The sequence below is a fragment of the Mercenaria mercenaria genome, chromosome 7 (genome assembly GCF_021730395.1).
Source record: "Mercenaria mercenaria strain notata chromosome 7, MADL_Memer_1, whole genome shotgun sequence".
In the NCBI taxonomy this organism is placed as follows: Eukaryota; Metazoa; Mollusca; class Bivalvia; order Venerida; family Veneridae; genus Mercenaria; species Mercenaria mercenaria.
In genome coordinates this window covers 40,826,326-40,850,220 of record NC_069367.1, presented here as the reverse complement: position 1 = coordinate 40,850,220, position 23,895 = coordinate 40,826,326, and the positions used below count along the sequence as shown (strand labels likewise).

Here is a 23,895-nt window from a genome sequence, read left to right as displayed (position 1 = left end):
TAAACTATAAAACCCCTGTTATGGCACAATGTGCTACAATTTGACAAAACAGAATATTACAGGACATGCAAATGTAAATTTGATTTTGCTGATCAACCGGCAATGACTTTTTCCCAAAGAAATCATGATGATCTGACAGGCCAGGGATGTTCACATGGTCTATCACACTAACATAATTAATGAATTATTAGTTTTATTAAGTGTCATTAGTTCTCTTAGGTAAATAAACGAAATGAATACAGCAACACTTACAAATTCTGAGTCACGAAAACTAATGACAAAGTGAAACACATGTCATTTATTAACTAATACACCCTTACAGACTAAAACTTTGTTTGCTCAAACTTGATAATTCGAAAACCATTCTTCAATTAATCTAACGCAGGTCCAAAAAAATTCCTTTATAATACATTTTCGATCACTCAATACTACCGATAATTCGAATACATTTAGTCGGTCCTGATGGGTTCCAGTTACCGAAGTTCGATGTACTTATAATTTATTAATTTAAAAATTGTAAAGTTCTGCACAGGACTGTTGCCATTTTAAAACATTCTTGATATGCCAGTTACCATTATATACTTAATTTTGATTCATATAAATGCATTATGACTTTTCTTCTGCTGAATAGCACATTTTATCCAAGGGAGACAACTTTTTCATTTTTGTTGGAATAGCGGTTTTTTTTGTTAATTAATATGTTTGGATTTATTCAGGCAGGTGGTTTTAGCTTATTATACTGATGACTGTAAGTGTCAATAGAAAATTTTATATATAATATTATGTATTTTGAAAATATCATACATATAGGCGGCCATCTTGGATTTTTTCGGCCATATTGGATTTTTCGGAGTGGGTCTCTGCTCATTTTTAGTATTTTGCCCTAAAGTAGTTATGTACCAAGTTTCATGCTTTTCCCATTTTCTGAAGTATTTTTACACCATTTTACTGTACTATACTTTGCTTCAACACTTTGAAACTCCCTCTATACATATAGATTAGAGATATGATGCAGTCCTTTGTAAAATCTGTTTAAACCAATGCCATTTTACTGTACTTTGGGAACTGACTGAGTCATCTTGTACACTTACAGTAGATCTAAATATATCTAAAGCCGTCGTTTTCTTTGGGGAGCGGGTGTGTATAACAAAACGATACGAAGACGAGCAAAGGTAATAAAGATGATCAATAACATTGACAATATGAACGTCATGGCTAATGAATTCAAACTTCCTTTCCTTTGTACATCAGAAAAATGTAAAAACTTTGCTATTATGATTAATTACCTTGATTTGAAATAACAATTGCATATTCAGATGGCAGTTAGAGAACTGGTTGAGTTTACATACCCATTCGTCTCTGCCCCAAAACGGGATCATTATCTCTAGCCGTATGAACTCCATACGTTTTAAGTATTTCCCACTGGCATCGAATTCTATCTTTCCTGTAATATGTATTTATTTTTGTGTATTGTTGATGTTGTTTTTCTTGTAAGAAAAAGCATCTTTTCAAGTTCACGAGATTTCAAAGCTTTACAAAATTTGTTTTTGCATAGAAGTGTAAAATGGCGTGTTCTGTAGCTCCTTTGCAGGTAAGACATGATAGGCATACGAACAGTTTCATGTTCAAACCGGTAGTTTTGTTTTCATACAGGAGACAAAACCTTTATATTAGTACTAACAAAATTCATCATTTAGAGCATAAAACCCATAAAAAGATATAGGCCACTAGTGTGGATAATACATATTTAACCTATCAATTATTATTATATATGAATAGTTACCCTCTATAACAAGAACTTTAACGGCATTTTATCCAATGTTCCCTGCTTTAGGAAAATAGGGAAATGGTATCACGGGGTTTTGAAAAAACAAACTTAATCTGTAGACATATTTCAAAGATGTGTGACACGGATCTTTGAAGCAGCGACTGCTGTATACAATGCAGTAAAACAGACTGACATAATGTCAATCGCTATTCTGTAACACAAAGTTTGAAATGAAGAGACTGAAAATAAGACAGAGATACTGTTTTCCAGCAGTCTTTAACCTTTAGCATGCTGATTTGCCTTTGCGACCAGTGTAGACAAAGAGCTCCTGTTTTGAACCCTGTAAGGGCCACGGACTCTGAAACACACTCATAACGAACAAATACTGGCTTCCTACCCGGGAAGCGGACTTTGAATCCTATATTCTTCCATAATCGGATACAGTTTTAAAATAAATAACACTAAAAATAAAGAATAGTGTTTATCGACACTGATTTTACCTCCCAATCTAGGTGCATAATACACCATTCCTCTGGTAGATGTGTTGAATTCTGGGTAGGTAACAGTGTCTATATCTACTGCTGAAAGGAACTCCTCTTCTACAAACAACTGACCACCAACTGCACAATGCCCATTTATCTTAGCACATACGTCGGTAAACTGAAACAAATAATTGGCTAAATACTAAACAAATTATAATCTAACACAGACATTTTCTAATAACCTGTAAGCACAGTACTGGTAGCTGGGATTCTAAACAAACAATAGGCTTGAAAAGCATTGCAAAATTGTTTAAATGAATTACACTAATTCATTATATTACCAATTTTAACTTGATATATTCTTTCTCTTTGCACGAGTCAAACCTAAATGGGAAACAGTAGCGACTGGTCCATTGAAATTAAAGTACATTGTAACTAAAACCTAACAAGACGTAGGAAAAATATATATGAGATTGAAATGGTAGAGACAAATCTCAGTTGTGTCTCTTGACATTACGTCTGACAAGAGTTAATACATCGGTTCCCCTTTTCTTATTAAGTAACTCTTTATAAATATATATACCGCCGGTCTATAGCTTGAGCTATTTATCGGGTTATAGTTCAACACAGGTTTGTTGGGCTAAATCAAGAGTACAAATCTTTGAAATTAATTTCTCTTGTAATGTTATAAAGCAGTTATTGAACAGTCAAAACTACTAGCTCTCGACCCGAACTACATCCCTCGCGTCAAAGGATTTTTGACGTCATCTCTAAAAGGACTAATCCGAAGCCCTCGAACTAATTCTTTGTCACAAAGCTTCCAAAAATGTTGAGGTTAAACTGTGAAAATATAAATGACTTTAAAATACTCTTAAAGAATGACCAACAATAACCAAAATTACCGTAACGGTCTGTCCATATCCGTCATCTGCGGTGATATTTTGTATGGCATTTGTCAGCGACTGGACCTGTTCTAACATCTGTCTGGTCAACAAATTACCACTTTTACTTCTGACTATCAGCCGCACCCACGGACCACCATATATGAGTCGAAGCGAATCAAAATTTGAATAATCAAGATCCGGAAATAATCCTTCGATTCTTTTTTCATCTTCTTCCGCTTGTGTTCCTAAATGAAAAAAAGATATGAGCCGCGCAATGAGAAAACCAATATAGTGGCTTTGCGACCAGCATGGATCAATACCAGCCTGCGCATCCGCGCAGTCTGGTCAGGATCCATGTTGTTCGCTTTCAAAGCCTATAGCAACTAGAGAAACCGTTAGCGAACAGCATGGATCCTAACCAGACTGCGCGGATGCCACTATGTTGGTTTTCCCATGGCACGGCTCATACACTACATGACTCCTGATATAAATCGTCGGGTCTGAAGTTTGTGCTATACGACCTGTCTACATTCAGCAGTGTTTACTGGGCTAATGAGCGAAAAAAATAGAGATAAAACTTCAAACTTTATTGTCTGATATATAATGAAACATTTCCACATTGAATGCTTGCCAGTCAATAAAAAAACATAGTTTTATGGGAAAAGTTGCAAAACTGTAGGCATATCATTACTATTAGATACACTTACATTTGCTTTTTCTTAAACTATACTATATTTAGAATGCGCCTTTTCAAAAGTTTCCCTCTTACTCAAATATATTAGGGAAAGTGGGATACTGTCGTTAATGACGAAATTTCAATTATTTCATATTTTGATGAGGTCAATGCTGGAAGGAGGTAGTTATGCTCCAATAGACAACACCTACAATGTTATATAAAACTGGACTTGACCACAATATTCAACCTTTCAATTCATTTTCATCTTAACAGATCTGAATGAAATAAAAAAGGAAAGAAGGTCAAGACAGCTGCGCAGGGGTGGACGTTTTTGTGATTTGCTTTTTTTATGCGAGAAAAAAAAAGTTGGTTGCAGTTCGAAATGGCGATATTTACTTTTTGACATACAAGTGGACACATTTTCAGAGGTAAGTGACTTCATAATCCTCGAACTTTCAAACGATAACGCCCAGCCGGTGGCCATATAAATTATTTTTACTCGGTTTTTAGTATGATATGTTTATTTTTGTTTGTAAAAAAATTATTAAAGGTACAATGTTAGTTCAAACTGACGTAAAAAATCGTAACCGTGAATAAAAATGCAGTTTCGGTACATATTAAACACTTTACAGAATGTTTATATTTTTGGACGAATACATAACAATATTAAAGATATTCCTGTGATGCTTCTAAAACCTCCCCATGCAAAATATTCTGATACGAGCAATATTTTGTTGTCTGATGTTATATACACGACGGTTCATTGTTTTATTGTTCTAATTAGTTGTCTTTTAGAAGTCTACAAACTAATACACCTTGGCGTTTGAACTTTTGAAAGTGCTGTTTATAAAATATTAAGTCTATTATGGTATTTAACGATGCTAGTGAAGGCAGCAATATTGATATTATGTTTTTTTTTATCCTATTCTTTTCCTATAATTCAATTCCTATAATTGAAGATCAAGGTAATTACTTATTGTCTCTAGAGGTAGCATGACATACTGAAAGGGTTCATGACGTCACGCTACCTTTATTAGTCGTATTTTCTTGGCCATACCTATCTACTTTCTATTTAGGAAAGCAATAACATATTCTTCCTTTCCGTTTAAAGAATTGTTTATGATGGGGACCAATATTTTTTTTTTATCTTTTGATCCTTAGTACTTTTATTTTCAGCTGAGACAAATTAAAACTAATGGAATATTTTAATTTGTGTCCATATTACATAACAATGTTTGAGCAACAGATCATTAGGCTAAATTTGCTATTTCCTTTAACAAGTTAATTCCATTAGCAAGTCAAGCCATCGCATGTATAGTACCATCTTACAGTCTGCAAAACTTGAACGCTTGATCAACAGTGTTGCTACTATCAGTAGAAATTTGTTCTTTTCAGATATTCGTAGGTTTGATTAAAGTTTTACAAAATTTATATTTCTTTTCTCTTTAAATGAGAAAAAACCATACAGTACTGGATTATGATCATACAGCGTGAGTGAATATCAAAGGAACTGTCTCTCTCTCTCTATACAGTCATACCTGTGTTAAAGACCACCTCTGAACAGAGACCACCTGGCTCTAAAGACCACGTGTTTCGTTTCCCATTTTGACATTTACAGTGTATTTTAACCTGTGAATAAAGACCACCTCTTAATAAAGGCCACATATTACCTATCCCAAGGGTAGTCTTTATAGACAGGTTCGACTGTATATAATTTGCAGAATATCTTAGAGGAGCTAGGAGAAATATTTCGGTTCAGAACCAGACACAACCTCAATGATTAAGGTCACTGCGATCAGATACTGTAATATTGTTTCAAGTTTTTACAGTAATCAACGATATTTAAGTTTTACAATGGTCCTCGTTTTAACGAAATGCTTTTGAAACATAAAATGAAACCAAACAAAATATAAAAATACCAGACTTCAGATGGATACTGTCCTTGGTAATTAAGAGAAAGTTTCCCCAGGATCATTAAAGTCATTTTCACAGGCGTGAAAAAAGTATCGATAACTGTTTCAGTGCAAGCAACCTTATTTATTTGATCGTATTTGCTTTTCTAATATCGCCAGAGTTTACACAGAAACTTATTCCCTAGAAGGAAACACATTTTCTATAAGGTACAGCACCTAAATGGTAAAGTTATTGGGGAAATACATTAATGGAATTGAGATGGGTTTGTTTAAAGGTAAATTTTAGATGAATGAAACTATAGTCGTACAATTTTAATGTGACATTGGACGAAGCCAATTACTAAACAAAAATTAAAACACCGAAACAATATGATGGACGAAGGGAGTGGAAATATGTTTTACTTGCCTAGCCATGCCCTTTAAAGTTAGATTCTTGGTTTTAAGACTTTAGACAAGTTGTTGAGTACACTGGTAAGCTGATACCTCGGACATACCCTATTTATATGTTTTACTCGATACAGTCTGGTATTTTGTCACTAATGTTAGAGCACTTCTCAGCAGGGACTTATTCCAATTTGCAATGCCTGGTATAAGTTGCTAAAGAAAGCGTAAGTGCGAGTTTGGCTTCGCTCAGACGTGTTTATAACTCCAGTTTCCTTTACATTATTTGTTTCAGACCGTTCCAGGGCAGAATCCCTATTTTCAACTTCTTTTTTGTCCATTTCGTTTCTATATGTTATGTTTATTATATTGAATTATGATGGTGTCCTCCGCTCTCATTTTCACGCCCCTTCTCCTTTTTACCACGTGTGGGGCTAGGTGCTCACGAGATACATATGTGAGCTCCCAACTGGTATTTTGCCACCAGTCGTTCTTTGGCGGTGACTTTCGCTTTCCTTTGCTTGTCCTCTTTGATTTATTGTTTATTTCGTCTTTGTGCATGCGTGTGCGTGGTGCGGGAGTGCGTGCGTGCATGTGTGCATGTGTGATGGTTTTGTGCACTTCAATGGTTACACTGCTGTGGTTTGTAGTCTAGAAAGGCTGAGTTCCTTAAACGTTGTGTCCCCTAATCAATATTCATCATTCTTTTTCTCTCTCCCAACATCACTCTTTCTCTACCAAGTCCCCATTTGTAAATGCACTTGTTGGTGGATTTCAAAGCAAACAGTCTGTTATATCTTTCCACAACAGTATCTTGTTTTGGTGGACTTACTTTGCAATTTTGCAATATGTGGATCTGTGTGTGTGTGCGTGTGAGTGTTTTGGTTGTTTTTTTTTCATCGCTGTGTTCTGGCTGGAAAATCTACTGTGTCCAGAAAACCTATTTAACTTTTTATAAGGGGGCATCCGTGACCAAGTGGTTGATGTTGCTGATTTCAATTCACTTCCCTGTCACCGATTCAGCGTTAAATTCCTCACTCGAGGAAGCCTTCCAGCTGACTTACGGGTCGGTTCTATCTAGGTGCGCCCCGTGATCAAATAATGCAAGGAGGGTCACCTGGGGTCTTCCACCACTATCAAAGCTGGAATGTCGCCATATGACCTATAATTGTGTCGATGCGACGTCAAACCCAACAAAACAACAACAACAAGAACAAAATACAAATTTACGTTTTTAATTTTGACTGCTTAAGTGTGCTCTTGACATTCTCTTTTATTGAGGCGAAATAGACATTTCTGCCAAACAAAAATGTTTTCTCCATTCATGTCAAGGTTACGACCCGGACAAGCTTTAGAATGACATTTGATTGTTATGTATTCGTGCAACACTATAAATATCCTATAAAGCTTTATGTTTTGTACAAAAATTGCATTTTCATTCACGGTTACATTTTTTGCGTCTGAAAATGTGTCAATTGGTGTGTCAAAAAGTAAACAAATATCGCCATTTTGATCTGCAACTTACATTTTTCTCGCCTGAAAACAGAAAATCACAAAATACGCCCACCACCCTGCTACGGGCTTTGTCATTATCTGTCTATGGTAACTTGACTCGGGTACAATTTCTGAATACTTTCTACCTGTTACCATGTTTACATGATCAAATTGACGTTACTGTCGTATGGGCGTATTCACTAAATAACTGGAGGGTAACGGTCCTGGAACCCCGACAACCTCACCCCACCCCTACCCGCTTTAAATCCGGAGAGCCTATACTTTTTGATATTCTAATATAGACATTGATATGTCCCAGTTACTCCATTTACCCTATATGTGTACACGAGCAAGGCATCCTCTTTAAAAAAACAAACAAACAAAAACACACACACACACTCAGTTTTATTTTCTTTGGCAAAGCGTTTATAACTGTATTTAACATGCATTCATTAATATACAAAAAATGCATATAACTTTCCCTGAAAATCTCAGATATATTGTTTCAGTTAGGGGTTCATGCATAAAGTTCAAACTGTCATTATTTTACTAGTTCATTAAAATAGTTTATACTCTTAGAACATAGCTCAATTACATTACATTTTCCATATATTTTATCAAAGATTTATCTATACAACATAAAGGTCTTTCCGATCAATTGTATATTTTGTGTATACTTAAAAAATAATACTATGTCAAAATATGATGACACTCGTCAAATTTGTTTAAATTTAAGCAAGTATTGATAACAAAAATGCTTTCAGCTGTTGCCAACTGTTTTATATAAGAATACTTTGTTAAGTTTATAATAATTCAGAAAATATGTATTTTTGTAACCTGTAAAATGTGTTTTATCAGGTACGAAAAATAAACGTATGTGGTAACGTAGTTAAGATTTTGTTCTGAAAATGGACTGAATTTCAAAGATATGCGAAGTTAGTAATAGCAACATATAAAGTGTGCGTAAGAAATTTTAATTATACCTAAATGACTCGAACATGATTTTCTACGAACATAAAATGCGTCATACAGTCATTTTCAGAAATGCACCGGCTTGTTATCGCAGTATAAATAACTTTCTGTCAATACACCTGACAATGAATTATCTAAAAGTGGATCGAACAAAAGCTTTATTACTTTCATAAATATTTGATTATTGTTTGAATTATTTTATTGCCTTTTCGTTTGTGTCGGAAGGCAGTGAAGTACAAATGTTTATGCAAATTGTGATAAGACTGTAGATTTGCTAGTTTTAGCGTTACTATTTAGAAATAATGTATAGAAAAATCGTGTTTTAACAATATTAATACACGGAAAGAGGTTATACGTCCGCGGAATAATTTTATGAGGACGTAGCCCAAGTGAATTATTCTGCCGGCATATAACTGATTTTGAGTGTATTAATTTAAGTAAAACACGTTTTTTCTATACATTATTTCGATTCTAATATGCCCTTTATCTAAGAGAGTAGAAAAATATTGTAGCGCTCTTTCTTGGTCGCAACAAAAACATTGACGTCATCGCACCTTAACGTGGCGTCATTTAAGCGTAAGCATGTTATAATAGAAACATACATTAGAATAACCCGTTATTTGACAGACATTAGCAGTAGACAAGCTTTTCAGAATGCACAGTTTGCAGCTAGTTGTACTGTTTGAAAAAAAAATACTGCTTGTTTTAACTGCACAAGTCATCCTGTTCGCGACTATTAGCGAAAAACAATTGCGAATATGAGTAAAAAAGAAAACGAGTGAAAATAGAAAATTCGCGAATATGAGTGAAAATAGAACATTCGCGCAAACAATCGCAAAGGTAACTCAGTTTACAATAATTGACTGTTAAGGTAGTTCTGCACGTTTGGATCGAATTTTTTTCTACAATGTAGAATTTGATAAAACTCTGATTTTTCAAAACTTCAGAATATACCTAGAAAATTAAGCAAATAAAAAAGATAGGGTCGTGTGCTTGATTTTTTGCTAGACTGATTTGGACCTCATGCAATTTTTCATAATGGAAGTCTATGGCAAAATCATAACTTTCATAACATTTTCACGAATAGAAATTTTTCTACAATGTTGACTTTAATGAAACTTCCCACAGTTGTAAATAAACAGATGGCCTATAATGTGGTGAAATAAAATGTATAGGTCCGTGTGCATAATTTTGAGATATTTGACCTTGATTAAAGTGAACCGCACTTTTCACGCTAATTTTAAGAAATTATATTGAATTTTTAACGCGTTTTAACAATATATTTTAACTTTAGAAAGACAGTAACAGTGCCATTGTAATAATTTTACTCATAGGTTTCTATTAATTCATAAAATGATTTTCATTTCCGTACGCTGAATCCAGGCTTTATTCCACGTTTTCCAGATAAATGACGTAACGCCATCACTTCCGGTTAATCAAACGTGCAGAACTACCTTAACTTAGGCGCAAACATGATAATATTGATATTAAAAGCACGCTTATTTGAGTCATTTTTCTGATAACAAAAATATGTTACTTGGTGTAAACGACTTATTAACAGGATACCAAATGACTGGTCTCTTTGTGGGATAGATTTATTGGGTAAAGAAGAGTCGATATGTTGTACCTTTATCGAGGTTTCTATAAATAATAACTTTACCTGAAGGGAGGTAATTAGACGCGTCGTTGTCTAATTCCAACTTCATCATCCCGATTCCTAGTCCTCCATTGACAAGAATGGAAACAATAAGAATTTTCCACGCATGCGCAGCGACAAATCGGCCATACTTAGCAAAGATTCCTCCAATCTTTCTTTCCACACACTGATATACACTGTTACACTTCATTCTATAAAAGAAAACTAGCAACGATGGAGCACATGTAGTAATATAATTAAAAAATGGTACTGCAGCTATTGAATCTTATATACCATAAATACTTTAAAAACAGGAACTGTGTCCTGACAGACATGGTGTGTTGAAGTAAGTTCACATACTTTTCAACGTAAACGTCTCTTGTTTAATAAACTGAGTTTAATATATACACAGATAAGTATAACGATGTAGTGCACAAATCCGGAATATATAGGGCACATATACCGAAGGTACTTTGAAGATTCCGTTTACGTCCTATTTACATTTGGTTTTGATTCTAACATGAAACTAAACATTCTCAACTGAATAATTATTGATCTGTTTGTAAATACACGTCTTTCATATACGTGTAAACTATACATTTATTGCAATTATATCTAATGGCAAGCTTCTATATGCAGCTTTGTACGTACGTTTTCTCGTTCATGTACCAACTGATTTATTTCAAAACTACTAGATGAATCAGATGGCACAATTTACACGTGGTTTGAATCACTGCCTTACAGACGCTTCCATTATTATTATTATTATTCGAGATTGATGTAGCGCCCTTTTCATTATAAACACGTCCAAATGTGCTGAACATATAGCAAACGCAGCCATACAGGGCGCGAAATTCATCCTCTAGTGCGATCTGACCAGAGGGACAGAGTGAGATAAAGCCCCCACCACAGATAGAGAGAAATCCTTTTTAGATACAGGCCTGCCAGGCTAACTTAGCCTATAGCTCTTTGAGAATAGAGTCTGGTTCTTTAACGTGCCTGGTGTATAGCACCGATACACGCGAAGCCGTCTTTCCTGGGAAGAACCAGTACAGGTTCCATCTTAGTTATATCATAATTAACCTGTCACTCTGGTCTTGCGTGATGGTCAGCAGTCCTAGAGACTTCCATAATCTCCTGTCTCCCCGGTCTTTCGTGATGGTACCATTATAAAGTGGTTTTCTGCCTGAGTGACACACATGATGATCTCATTTGCAACTCGGCAGTAAGATTAATTAATGTACACAATTTATATTGGCTTCGCGTTATAAGCAGGAAAAGGCGAAATTAGTGGACATAAAAACGAACATTTAAATAATGAATAACATATGTATAAGATGATCCCTGCGAAGTGAACGCAGTCAAGCAAAATTAACACATTCGGTCATAGGAGGTAATCAAAATCATCGTTTGATTCGTGTAGTGCTTTGTCTTCATTCTTATTGACATTTTATATAAAATATACTTTAATGCATTGGACCCCTAATAGTGATGTTGAAAAAATGGCATTTGCTTGGTATATTCATAAAGTCGACCATGTTTCGCACTGTGTTGCAAATTTTAAACAACTTTTACCGTGCTGTTTTTTTGTAAATTTTGCATAATTTATGGAATTTCCTCAAGCTCTAGTAGAGACAAATTTCAATGTGATGGCCACTATCTAAAACGTTTGCAGAGAATTCATTACAGCATTGACTTTTGATAAAAGAAACATCAAACTATTGTTAAACAATTATAAAACACAAAAAAAAGTGTAAAAATCACGTTTTTCTAGGGTGCATCAAGTAAACATATTTAATGAGACAGAATTCTAATTCCAACATTAAAAAATTATGGTCGAATCCTGTGGGTCTGTTTGGAATTTTGCTCACTTCATTCAAAAATAGCCTTTGGGTAGAAGTTAAACCTACCTGCATTTCTTCGCTTATAAAATGAAAATTTTACACTTTTGTACAATACATCGATAATAAGTCCTGAAAGAAGGAAAAAATTACTAGAAAAAGGAAAATATGGAGAAAAAAAATTGGTCACATTGGGGCTTGAACCTAACCCCCACCCCCGCCGAAAATTGCAGTCAAAGTAAGTTCATGGTAGGAATTGAATACTCTTCAAAAAGGAGGTACTCTATTACGGGTCCAATACCGTAACAAGTTGTACGGCTCCATAGCAATTTAATTGATCCCCGGGACTTACAGCACGACAATGCTAAAATACTATCCAATCATACACCTTAATTAACATCATGTGATTGGTATTCAATTTGTAAAGAAGTGCTCTATAACACAGAGGTTAAATCAAGATTTGTGTTAAATGGCAGCTTTAACGTTATATCTGCCGATTCCGACAGAGAAGTACATCTTTAAATATGAGCTTTTCCCCTCAGTTTGAACGATGAAGAGAACGTTCTGTTTATTATTGTGATTCAATAGCTTCTGACAACGTAATTTAAGATTGTGTCAACTTTTCTTTTCATTTTTCTGCAAGTTTCCTTATTTTGACTTTGGAGATTTGGAAAAATGAAAGAACAAACAGAGCTCCATTATGCAGATATATTGAATAGACTCTATGATCCTAAAGGACCAAAAAGGAAAGAAAATGAACCGTGTATGTACTTACCTACAACATACGAATTCCTGGTGAAATACGGCCTCGAATGTATAAAACTATTTCATTTCCGGTTGAAAGTGTTTTTAAACCGTGTACACATTGTAATGGATTTTATCAATATGTACAATAAAAAGGAATGTCCTCGTGTTTAGCTGTTTCACACAATATTTATGATAAACATTAAACAGAAAAGTTAAATCAGAAAATAATTACAGTTGACTAATATTTTCATAGGATTCGCATTCAGACCGCAGGGCTCAAAGTCTGTCTGTGTGTGACGTTCTTGCTCATAACGCGGTGCGAACTAAAATGACACCGGATGTTATTAAGCCACAACCAAGGATAAATAGACCGACCGGCATGTCTTAAGTAGAATTGGTATTGTTCTAAGCTACATTTTGTCTGGATTCGCTGATCCTATCAACTGATCTAGACAGTCTGACAACATGTACATACTTAAATTAAATCGATACTGAACCAGTATACATTGCTTAATGAATGTGGTCTACGATAGTTGTATACAAAGAGTAATGCATGTGTATTTTAACTTTATTTCTATTACTTCCGGGTGTTTGTCTTTTAATTTTTTTTAAAAAAGAAAGAAAATACCATTTTTTACATGAGAATCACGTTAAATTATTATAACCCGCGGGATGATTAATTCTTTATTAAGGAATTTATTGATTACAACCAACTCATTTACACGTCTGGCTATCGTACCAGATTAAATATCGAGTTCGTGTATCCAAAGAAGTATGAATACATTTTAATATTTCTATAGCTTTTTGGTATATCTTAGAAAAATGAAAATTATAGTTAGTAAAGAACAAAGACAAATGTAAATATACCTGCGGAAATGAATTCACAAATAACTGTCATGGTGAAATTATTCCCATGGAGCAATACAAAAACCATAAACAGAAAGTGCATAGCTATATCATATATCCAAGTTTGTATAGTAATTAAAGTGCAAATCCGCAAGGTATTTTAAACCAGTTACCCACTATTTTCGTACTTGAAAAAGACCGGCTTCAATACTTTAGTATTTGTATTCAATCTCTAAGCTTGAATAGCTAAATACAGAGCGACTGGAATATACACGAATAACATCAAAGACGTGAATATAGATCTGTCAATTTACGTCCGTAATTACATGGATTATCATTATTAAAATGCAAACAGGAAAGTACAGATATGAATAAAATAATGTATAATTAGGAATTAAGTTTTACCAACTACATGTATCAATTTCTAAATATTATACACTTATTAATACGTAGCTTCGGGTTGTTGGCAAGTATGCTTTCAAAAAGTAAAAAAAAGTAAAATTTTGACAATTTATATTATAGTTAGAAGTCGCACAGCAAAACTCATGTTCACACTTAAGATGTATTGAATGTGCCTTTAAAATTTTATGTTGTTTTTTTTTTTGGTTGTTTGTTTGTTTTAGGTTTAACGTTTTTCAACAGTACTTACGAAAGGGCGGGTTCTGTACTAGTATAGACCTGTTCTCCGCATGTAACTGCCAACTTCCCCACATGAATTACAGGTAGAGACGACTGATTTCAGACACAATTGTGTACTTGATCAAATCGTCATGGAGAACATACGGCCCACTTGAGGATCGAACTCCCTAGATCTGCACTCTCCCTATTGAGCTAAGCGTATGGGTTTTTAATTTTTATGCCTTTTATTCAAAAGTAATGATAGGGAACTGATTTATTCAACTATTACTGCGTAAGCAGGCCTTGACAACAAAGACTTATTGATAAATTGCACACTAAATAAAACATTAAGACTGGGTTGAAAATATTAAACCAAAAATACCAATGTATTAGAAAAGAAAGAAACTGTGTAAATATATCTGCACGGTTACCATGGTTACGAAAATATTCCCATAGAAACACAGGAAACATGGAACGATACCATTATTTTTTCTATTTTCGGTGTTATATCATCGCACTCCGAACAATATGTTCTTTTCCTTCGCTCATAAAAATTACATTTCTAAATCAATAATCATTCACAATTATTGCGTACTTTCAAAAGAATATATACAAGGAAAATTGATACGTTCAGTCGCCCTAGACAGCTAGTCAGTAATAAATAGAGGATATTTGTTTGTTTTAGTGTAAGATCGAAATATATTTCACCGAGTGAACACTATAATGCAATATTTTCACGAGTGGCGCAGCCACGAGTGAAAATGTAAATTATGGTGTTCACGAGTGAAATATATTTCGATCTTACACTGAAACAAACAAATTTTCTATTTATTTTATGTTTTTCAAATGGTTTTAACAAAATTGTATCCAGTTTGTCCGCGCAACGTCACGTGCATCGCATCATGGATATCTTTGAAGAAAAAATGTAAATAGTTCTATTACGTTTCCTGATTTCTTTTATATTTTATTATGATAGAATGTACATATTTATGATCCTGTTAGTATTTCTATACATCTACATTTTTACTGAAGTATATTTTGCAAGGAATTACCTATTATCTATATAATTCATATTCTTTCGCATTCAAGTGTAGTTCCGTAGGCCTACCAGTGAAAAATAAAAATGATATTTTCACTGTTTGAAACAGTGAAAATATCAATTTTATTTCACTGATAAATTTCAGTATTCCACTGAAGAGCATAAAATAAATTGATTTAAACTACTAACAATTTACAGTTGCAAAGTATACTCCTTATTCATTCATTCATTCATTCATTCATTCATTTATTCAGTTATTTATTTATTAGTTTAACGTCATTCCGACAAAATTATAGTCATACGGTGAATGTGGTCTGTTGAGCTTCCAACTACATTCATTTTCTATTCGTAAATTTGACTTGAATCTTTAATTGGATGGATATAACCTTTCCATTTTTGACTGACTTTCGATGCCTCGGGTAAGATTTTAGACCTGGTCGTCGCTATGGTGCTAGGAAAACTGATTCAACATCTTATTTCTTACACAACGATTACATGTACTTATTCTTATGAATCTTTAGTTCTTTTAATATCATAATAAGCAGTTGAATATAAATTATTTTAGAAAAACGCACCGAACCAAAATACGAAACTGATCCTAATGCCACTTAATGCTAGCTGCATAATGGTGGATTCAGCTAAATATTTGTTAGGCTTTTTTATCCATCCATCGAATGTCATTTCGAAAGACATTTAAAAAGGGTGTTACTGTGTGCTTCAGTCAGTTGGAGCGTGTCCATTTTTTATTTTATTTTTTGTTGGGTTTAACCTAATATCGACTAAATTATAGGTCATATGGTGACTGACCATCTTTTAACTACTTCATCACGGGCGGGCATCTAGGTTGAAAGACGGATATCCCTAAACAATTTGCACTGCTCTCATGCATATAGAATTTAACGCCCCAAGCAAGGCTCGAACCCATATCAGTAACGGGCAAGTGATTCGAAGTCAATCGGCCATAAAAGCCCCAAACGATTTTATGTAGAATAAAGAAGAATATTTATTTAGTGTGTTTATGTCTATAAGGAAGTTATAGAACAAGGAAAATATCGTCTATGTCCTAATAACCTACTTTTATAGAGTTAACATAGATCTAGTTCAACTTGGTACTGTTAAAGGCTTTAATTCGCGAGAAATTTTATTTCTTGTTAAAGTTATAGTTATCAAAAGTAATTCGATGTATCATTTTTATTTAAAATCACATTACATATACGTGTACTCGCTTTAACCATATATTCCAAAAAATAATAATTATTAAGTTTTTATGCTTTTCATGTTTAACTTGTACATGTACAAGTCTATAATGTTACAAAGCAAATCCCATTAACTTTCAGAGAAGCCCTTTTAACGATGTTTAATCTCGCAGCATTAACTGATTTTCGTTGTATTTGCAAATAATACGAAACACTCCTCATTAATATTGCAACACTATAACAAGCTAACGGCACATTTGGTTTAATTTTCAAATAAAGGGGCTGATAACAAGTTTCGACAAATTGTTGATAAAACTCTTCTATATTATGAAAACAAAAACTGGGCGACCGTTAAGATTACATTTCAGATTATTTTTCATGATCTTATTTGACCTTTTTGATCGGGTAAACGTACAAATTAAGATTTATAGACATGCATTGCCGAGCATTTTTGTTAATAGGCCGACAAGAAACATTGTCATCTTTATGATAAACGTAAATTATCTGAACGCATGAGGCGTTTTGCCGAAGTCATCTAAATAACGATTCAAACGTGCAAAAAAAAAAAAGAATGAAACAACAGTACATTTTGCATAGTTACTTGGTCGTTGGTTAAGCCTATGCGTGTAAATTTTGATTTGGATTCCAAAATCCTTAAATTCGATAGAAAGGCAAACCGTACAGACGAGTAGGCCTAAATAAATCTTAACAAAGCCATTCTTAAATTTAAAAAAAAAATATATTGTAAAAAAATTCTACTACTTACGCTGCAGTTCCCTCCATAGTTCCGTTGCAACTATGTATGTTGATTTAAATACAACTTTTAAATCTATTATCTTTATTATCTTTATTGATTCGAGATGGCTGCAGCAGACGACTATCACCTGAATGTCGCGATACCTGGATACGACGAGCAATCAGTGTAAGGCGTGGTTATTCGCTGCAACATTGATCGATTATGTTTAAAGATAAGCTCGTGCTATTTACAACTTTACAGTTCCATATCGTGGTTCTATTTGTCCCCGTCTATTATATAAAAATAGCATTTGCGTATAGTTTCTCATGTTTCAGAAAGCTCTATCCCAGTCTATAAAGTCACATTCTCCTAACTTACGTTCATTCAGCAAGCAGTTACATGTTCCAAGCATTTATAATTATTATATGAGCCGTGCCATGAGAAAACCAACATAGTGGGTGTGCGACCAGCATGGATCCAGAACAGCCTGCGCATCCGCGCAGTCTGGTCAGGATCCATGCTGTTCGCTTTTAAAGCCTACTGCAATTAGAGAAACCATTAGCGAACCGCATGGATCCTGACCAGACTGCGCGGATGCGCAGGCTGGTCTGGATCCATGCTTTGCACAAACCCACTATGTTGATTTTCTCATGGCACGGCTTATATCTATTTTATAATGAAGACTTTCCTATTTTTCAAATGATCTGTTCGTTACACATGTATACCTTTGTTCATTTTTAGTCGGAAAAAAGTCAAAAACCTTTTATTTCACTCATTTCATTAATACATGGATTAATGAGGTGATTTTTTAACAATATATATGAGGCTCATAAGAAAATAATTATATGATTCGATTCTAACTAAATAAGATGAGTTCTCACACAAACGCCTATTATATGGAAAATAGAAGGGGAAAAATTACGAAATGATGGCATTAAATATCATGTTAGGAACGAATAAAAAATAAAGATAAAATTTTATTTAAACTAGATGTGTGTCCATAGGACACAGGCGCCCCCTCCTGCCACTGTAACATAGTTTTATGACTCAGGTTAAATAATTTTTAAGATGTTTGCAACACAAACTTAAGAACCTTATGTGTATTTTTCACTTAGTTAGCCCTAACTCTGGCCTAGTTGAGTAAAATCCTAGAGAACACTTCACAGGCTATAAAACAATCCTATGATGTTTTATGATTCTAGGTCAAGTACATTCTAACATCGGTTTTTTTTTTGAGTAAGTCTGGACAAGTCTGGTCCACTGGCACCAGATCAGAAAGAAAATGCCTCCGTACGTGTTACACCCTACCCCTAGGTATTCTATAAGAACCATGGTCATGAACGGGAAAATATACTAACCCATTTCAATCGCGTATTTCATACCTAAAACACACAGGTCAGTAAATGTGTACTACTGATATTAAACAAGCGATAATTTATCTTCAATCGTGCACCAGTCACCTTGTCTCAATATTCCATATTGCAGAGATGCTCCGTATATTTTATGCTTATGTCAACGTTACAGAAAAAACTTGCGTGAACTTCCCTAATGAACATCCGGTCTAGAGGTCACGACTGTGTGCACATGTTAAGCGAAATGTAAACAAACAAAAACAGAATGCAATATATTCACAGTTTTACGATAAGACTCGAAATGATGAATGAAATTCATCTTGTATATGGTTTTGAATTTGAAATCATACATAGTTATACATCTATTCTGTTTATTTAATTCATTTTGCACATTTATGCTGCAGATAAACATTTTAGCGTACACGTGTAGTAAAATGACGACTGACATACATTTTCATATCAGCCAATCAGAGTGTGTCTATAATCTAGAACGGAACTTCACCAGGGAAGTTCAAGCAAGTTTTTTTGGGACCTGTGAAAAAACTGTAAACTACACGTTGTTTTTCTAAGATAAGAACTATTGAAGAAATGTGACCGGTACACAACGGAAGATAAATTACCACTTGTTTAATATCAATAGTACACATTTACTGAACTGCGTGTTTTAGATATGAAATACGCGATTGAAATGGGTTAGTATATTTTCCCGTTCACGACCATGGTTCTTATAGAATACTTAGGGGGTAGGGTATAACATGTACAGGGGCATTTCTTTCTGATCTGGCGCCAGTGGTCTGGTCTTGTGTAATGAAAAAACTTAAAAAACAAAATAGGTCAGGGGTCATAACTCCTACAATACTGAATGAATCCGGACGCGAAACCCCAGGTGCACAACTGCACATGCTGACCAACATTCCTGTAAACTTTGGTGACTCTAGGTTGAATACTTTTGGAGCTACGCGCGACACAACATTAAAATGACCAATTCTTACTAAGTCAGAGGCCATAACTCCTACACAACTGAATAAATCCGGACGCGAAACCCCAGGTGCACAACTACACATGCCGACCAACATTCCTGTAAAGTTTTGTGACTTTAGGTCAAATACTTTTGGAGCTAGGCGCGACACAACACTAAAATGACCAATTTTTACGAAGTCAGGGGCCATAACTCCTACAATACTAGATGAATCCAGACGCGAAACCCCAGGTGCACAACTACACATGCTGACCAACATTCCTGTAAAGTTTTGTGATTCTACGTCAAATACTTTCGGAGCTAGGCGCGACACAACATTAAAATGACCAATTTTTACAAAGTCAGGGGCCATAACTCCTACATGACTGAATGAATCCGGACGCGAAACCCCAGGTGCACAACTACACATGCTGACCAACATTCCTGTAAAGTTTTGTGACTCTAGGTCAAATAGTTTTGGAGCTAGACGCGACACAACATTTTCGGAAGGACGGACGGACGGAAGGACGGACGGACAAGAGCAAATCTATATGCCCCCACCACTCATGGGGGTGGGGTGGGGGGCACAAAAAACGTGTGATGAATCAAATGTTGAACTTTTGTAATATTTTTGCACCTAAGGTTTCTTATTTTTAGTAATTTAGTTATTAGGTAAAATGTGTACATGCCCTTCTTATTTCTATATAGAAAATCTGACCGCTATCGATTATTGGCCGGAGGAATATTCTTCGGTATGTGAATAATTCTCTCACTAGACAAAAATGGGGATAATTCTGATAATTCTAGATTAAATTATATGGTGTGGAAACAAACTGTTGTACTGCTGTACAATTCGTTTCTGAAATAACAGAATTACTTCTGATAGCGTTAATGTTATACCAAAATATTTGTAGGAAAAGTGCTTTTTTTATAACTGCGTTTTGGTTAAAATTATTTGAAATAGGCTAAGTAGTGGCTGGTTAAAATGTTACAGTCATAGTATGAACATGTATCAATTTGCATTCGCAAAACGTTGTTTTTTTTTTTTTCAAATGTTTAAGACTTTTCGAGGTTTCACTTGGTTTAAAAAAGGGGAAACACTCTCGCCAAAAGGTATGATGTTACAGCAAGCTTAGATTTGAACTGACATGAATATAATTCTTATGTTCATGTCGTGTTCTTTGCGGACGATATGTATCTACTACTAATCAGAACAGACTACATGCAGGTAACAAAAATTTTTTTTAGACAGAGAACGCAGAACATTTATTCCCAGTGGCACATTCATATTAAACAGTTGAAATTGTGAACTCTTTTTATGTTAGCTTAGTGTGATATTTTATTTAAATATAGTTCTACACGAAACTATTAAAGCATTGCCTGGTTATTATGCTTTTTAGATTAAAATGAAATGTTAAGATAAATGGATACTGCTCGATCGTATGGTTGAGCCCAATATTATATTGTTCAGAGGTGTAGCGTTTATAGAACAGAAGTTTTATAAATAAGATTCACTTAGTGTGTAATTTGTAAAAGACTTAATACAATAGATGGTACAAAGCGAAGATATGGCAGTATTGGGGTGACATAGAAGATAGCATATCTAAATACTTTGCAAAAGCGACTTCTAAAAATATTGGTTGAAACTTACAGTCACGGAGCAATAACAATGTCAGTTCGCATGGATTTGCTTCCTCACATGACTAATTCAACGCCCCGAGGGAGGCTCGAAAACATCGGTGAGGGGCAAGTGATTTTGAGAAAGCGACCTTAACCACTCGGCCATGGAGGTCCCCGCTCCTTGTCTTATCAAAGCCCAGCGTAATTCACTGTTTTACGGTCCAGTGTGAGGCCTAATTTCATAAAACAGTTGTATCTGTTTAGCTAAATGACCTAGCGGCTTACCGATAGGCTATTGATAGGCTTCTTCTCAAGTATGTTATACTTTTTTTCTAGCAAGGCTCGATTTGATTGCCAGTTAAACAAAGAAGTTCAAGCTCTGTATATTCTGCCATAAACAACGGCTGACGCACGGACCGGTAAGACAGCATTATGACGTCAAATTGCAGCATGACGTCCAGTTCATTACTACTGCCTAGCATACTTTTTATCGTAATATTTCAATGAACATGTGAGAATGAAAATAATCAAGGCCTTCTCGTGGATTGTCGTCTTATTTAACACGGTTCATTATTCAGATGCTAAGATATTAAACCACTCGGGCGTATTGCTGCTCAAGTGACGGACTTTATTCACAAGTAAAAATCTCTCACAGCAGCCACATCAATGTATGGGACGAGCTTGAATATACTGTTCATGATGGTATACAGTCCTTAAAATTTGTTAAATCATACAATCTTGATAATACTGGATATTCAAGAAAAAGAGCATAACATTATTCTGTTTATATTAGCATTTAATACCAGGCAAAACAAAAAGTACATGTACTTGAGCATAATTAATAAATATGGCGAGACTGGCATGTATAATCTGAATACACAAGATATTATTCCAAGTAGTTCCATGAAGAAAATCTTGGTACATTTTGATTGAATGCTTTTAGAAATTGTGTCGTTCAGGCTACTGTGTTCATATACCCAAGACAATATCTCCCCAAGGAGAAACGTGCGCATGCGCAGCCAAATACACGGCTGCAGCCACTGACTTCTGCCCGTGTAAAGAAGTGATTAATCAAAGATAGACGAAACAACCGTTGTATCGGTACGCTTGAATCTAATTGTACAACTATGATAACAAGACGTATGCCTCCTATAAAGCGTTGACCCATTTTCAGTCCTGTGATCTTTGATTGACTAACCCCTTAGCGGTCATCAACATTGCATCGCAATCAAGTTTGAAAATAGTTGGTCAAATGGTTCTCAAGTTAATAAGCGGAATCCGTTTTCAAGGTTTAGGCCCCTGTCACCATGACCTTTAACTAAATGACCCCAAAACAATAGGGGCCATCCAATTAATAAGCCCAATCATGCTGTTTAGTTTGAAGGTTCTAGGTCAAGTGTTCTCAAGTTCTTCAGTGGAAACAGTTTTCAAGGTTCAGGCCCCTGTGACCTTGACATATTGACCCCTAAAACTACAGGGGTCGTCTTCTTCATTGGCCCAATCATGCTACTAAGTTTGAATATTCTCGGTTAAGTGGGTCTCAGGTTATTAAGTGGGAACTGTTTGCTCTACCGACAAACGAACAGGTCGCCCTTACGAAATGGTCAAAAAGCTGCGAACATGCCGCGAACATGCTGCGAACATACCTATTCGCAGGAAGTATTCGCGGGATATTCGCTGCTACCGCGATCATGCTGCGATTGGTTTGATACTAGTTCGCGGGAAATTCGCAGGAAGACCAGTGATCGCGGCATGTTCACGAGAAGAACTCGGATTATAATCTTTTGGTAAACTGTTACTGAAGAACTTTTATAAGAGCAGGTAATTGTAGATCAATTAATTTGTAACATTATCTGTAAGGTCACAGTATGAGTCTGATAAGTTAATTACAACCAGATATTCTGGACATGTTTTAGAAGGAAATCTGTGTGCATTACAGACAGTTTTCATTAGTGATTCTTAGAGGCTGATAGGAATATATACTTTTTTGTGGTAAGTCAGAAAATTTATGTTTAATATCTATACTCATATATCTCAGTAAACATAAGGAATTTTGAAAATGAAATAGGTATGCTTAACCTTTTGCAGAGCTGTATCAGATTATCTAAAAAGAAATATAAAACTAGCTTTCTAAGCTTCATAAGTCTGATAATTAATATGTAAAACTATGACAGATTTGTAGTGATACATATAACTTAAAAGCAGTGTGAAGAAAAACATTGGGATGATATAAATACATGCACTCTGACACTGTTATTGAAATGACAAGTAACAGCTAAAATTCAAACATATTTTATCATTAAAACTTTGTTTAAAATGCTCCAAATATGATATGAAAAAGTTCAGACATTGACAATTTGAATTTGTTACAACCTCAGTGTTCAAGTTTATTCAATAAATTTATATCCCTGATTCCTACTAATTTATTTGTTTTTGCACTTTTTCTGTACATGCAATTTCTGTAGAGATGGTTTTCAGCTAGTTCGCGGGATGTTCGCAGCAACTAGTTCACGGGATGTTCACAGCAACAAGTTCGCGGGAAGTTCACAGCTACTTGTTCGTGGGAAGTTTGCGGCAGCTTGTTCGCGGCAACACTAATTTGCATGTGAAAAGTGAAACCAAACGAACAATTATACCAATTGTATCAAAAGTGTTCGCGGCATGTTCGCCGGATATTTGCGGCATGATCGCAGCAAGCGTTCGCGGCAAACTATAATATTTCCTTAAGGGAGCTAT

General features: G+C 34.9%; 1 protein-coding gene across 3 annotated transcripts; it reads right to left on the bottom strand.

Annotated features, from left to right (window-relative positions):
- Window positions 1-883: 883 nt before the first annotated feature.
- Window positions 884-17,510, bottom strand: LOC123554363 (patched domain-containing protein 3-like). Of its 3 annotated transcripts, none has more exons than XM_045344450.2 (5): window positions 17,260-17,510; window positions 10,231-10,418; window positions 3,153-3,379; window positions 2,269-2,428; window positions 884-1,444 (listed from the first exon to the last, which is right to left on the bottom strand). In XM_045344450.2, exons 1-5 carry the CDS (start codon window positions 17,274-17,276, stop codon window positions 1,248-1,250), a joined length of 789 nt encoding a protein of 262 aa, XP_045200385.2. In that variant the 5' UTR covers window positions 17,277-17,510; the 3' UTR covers window positions 884-1,247. The 3 variants fall into 3 exon arrangements, with proteins under 3 accessions (XP_045200385.2, XP_045200387.2, XP_045200386.2); XM_045344452.2 differs by lacking the exon at window positions 17,260-17,510 and adding an exon at window positions 13,662-14,060 and having other exon boundaries at window positions 886-1,444; XM_045344451.2 differs by lacking the exon at window positions 17,260-17,510 and adding an exon at window positions 12,823-13,122 and having other exon boundaries at window positions 886-1,444.
- Window positions 17,511-23,895: the final 6,385 nt, after the last annotated feature.

Bases quoted from the DNA above. Each gene is read 5' to 3' on its own strand.
- LOC123554363 (XM_045344450.2), bottom strand. The intron at 2,429-3,152 runs GTAATTTTGGTT...TATTTGTTTCAG, and splicing joins GATATGGACAGACCGTTACG to TTTACCGACGTATGTGCTAA. The intron at 1,445-2,268 runs GTAAAATCAGTG...TACATATTACAG, and splicing joins TTATGCACCTAGATTGGGAG to GAAAGATAGAATTCGATGCC.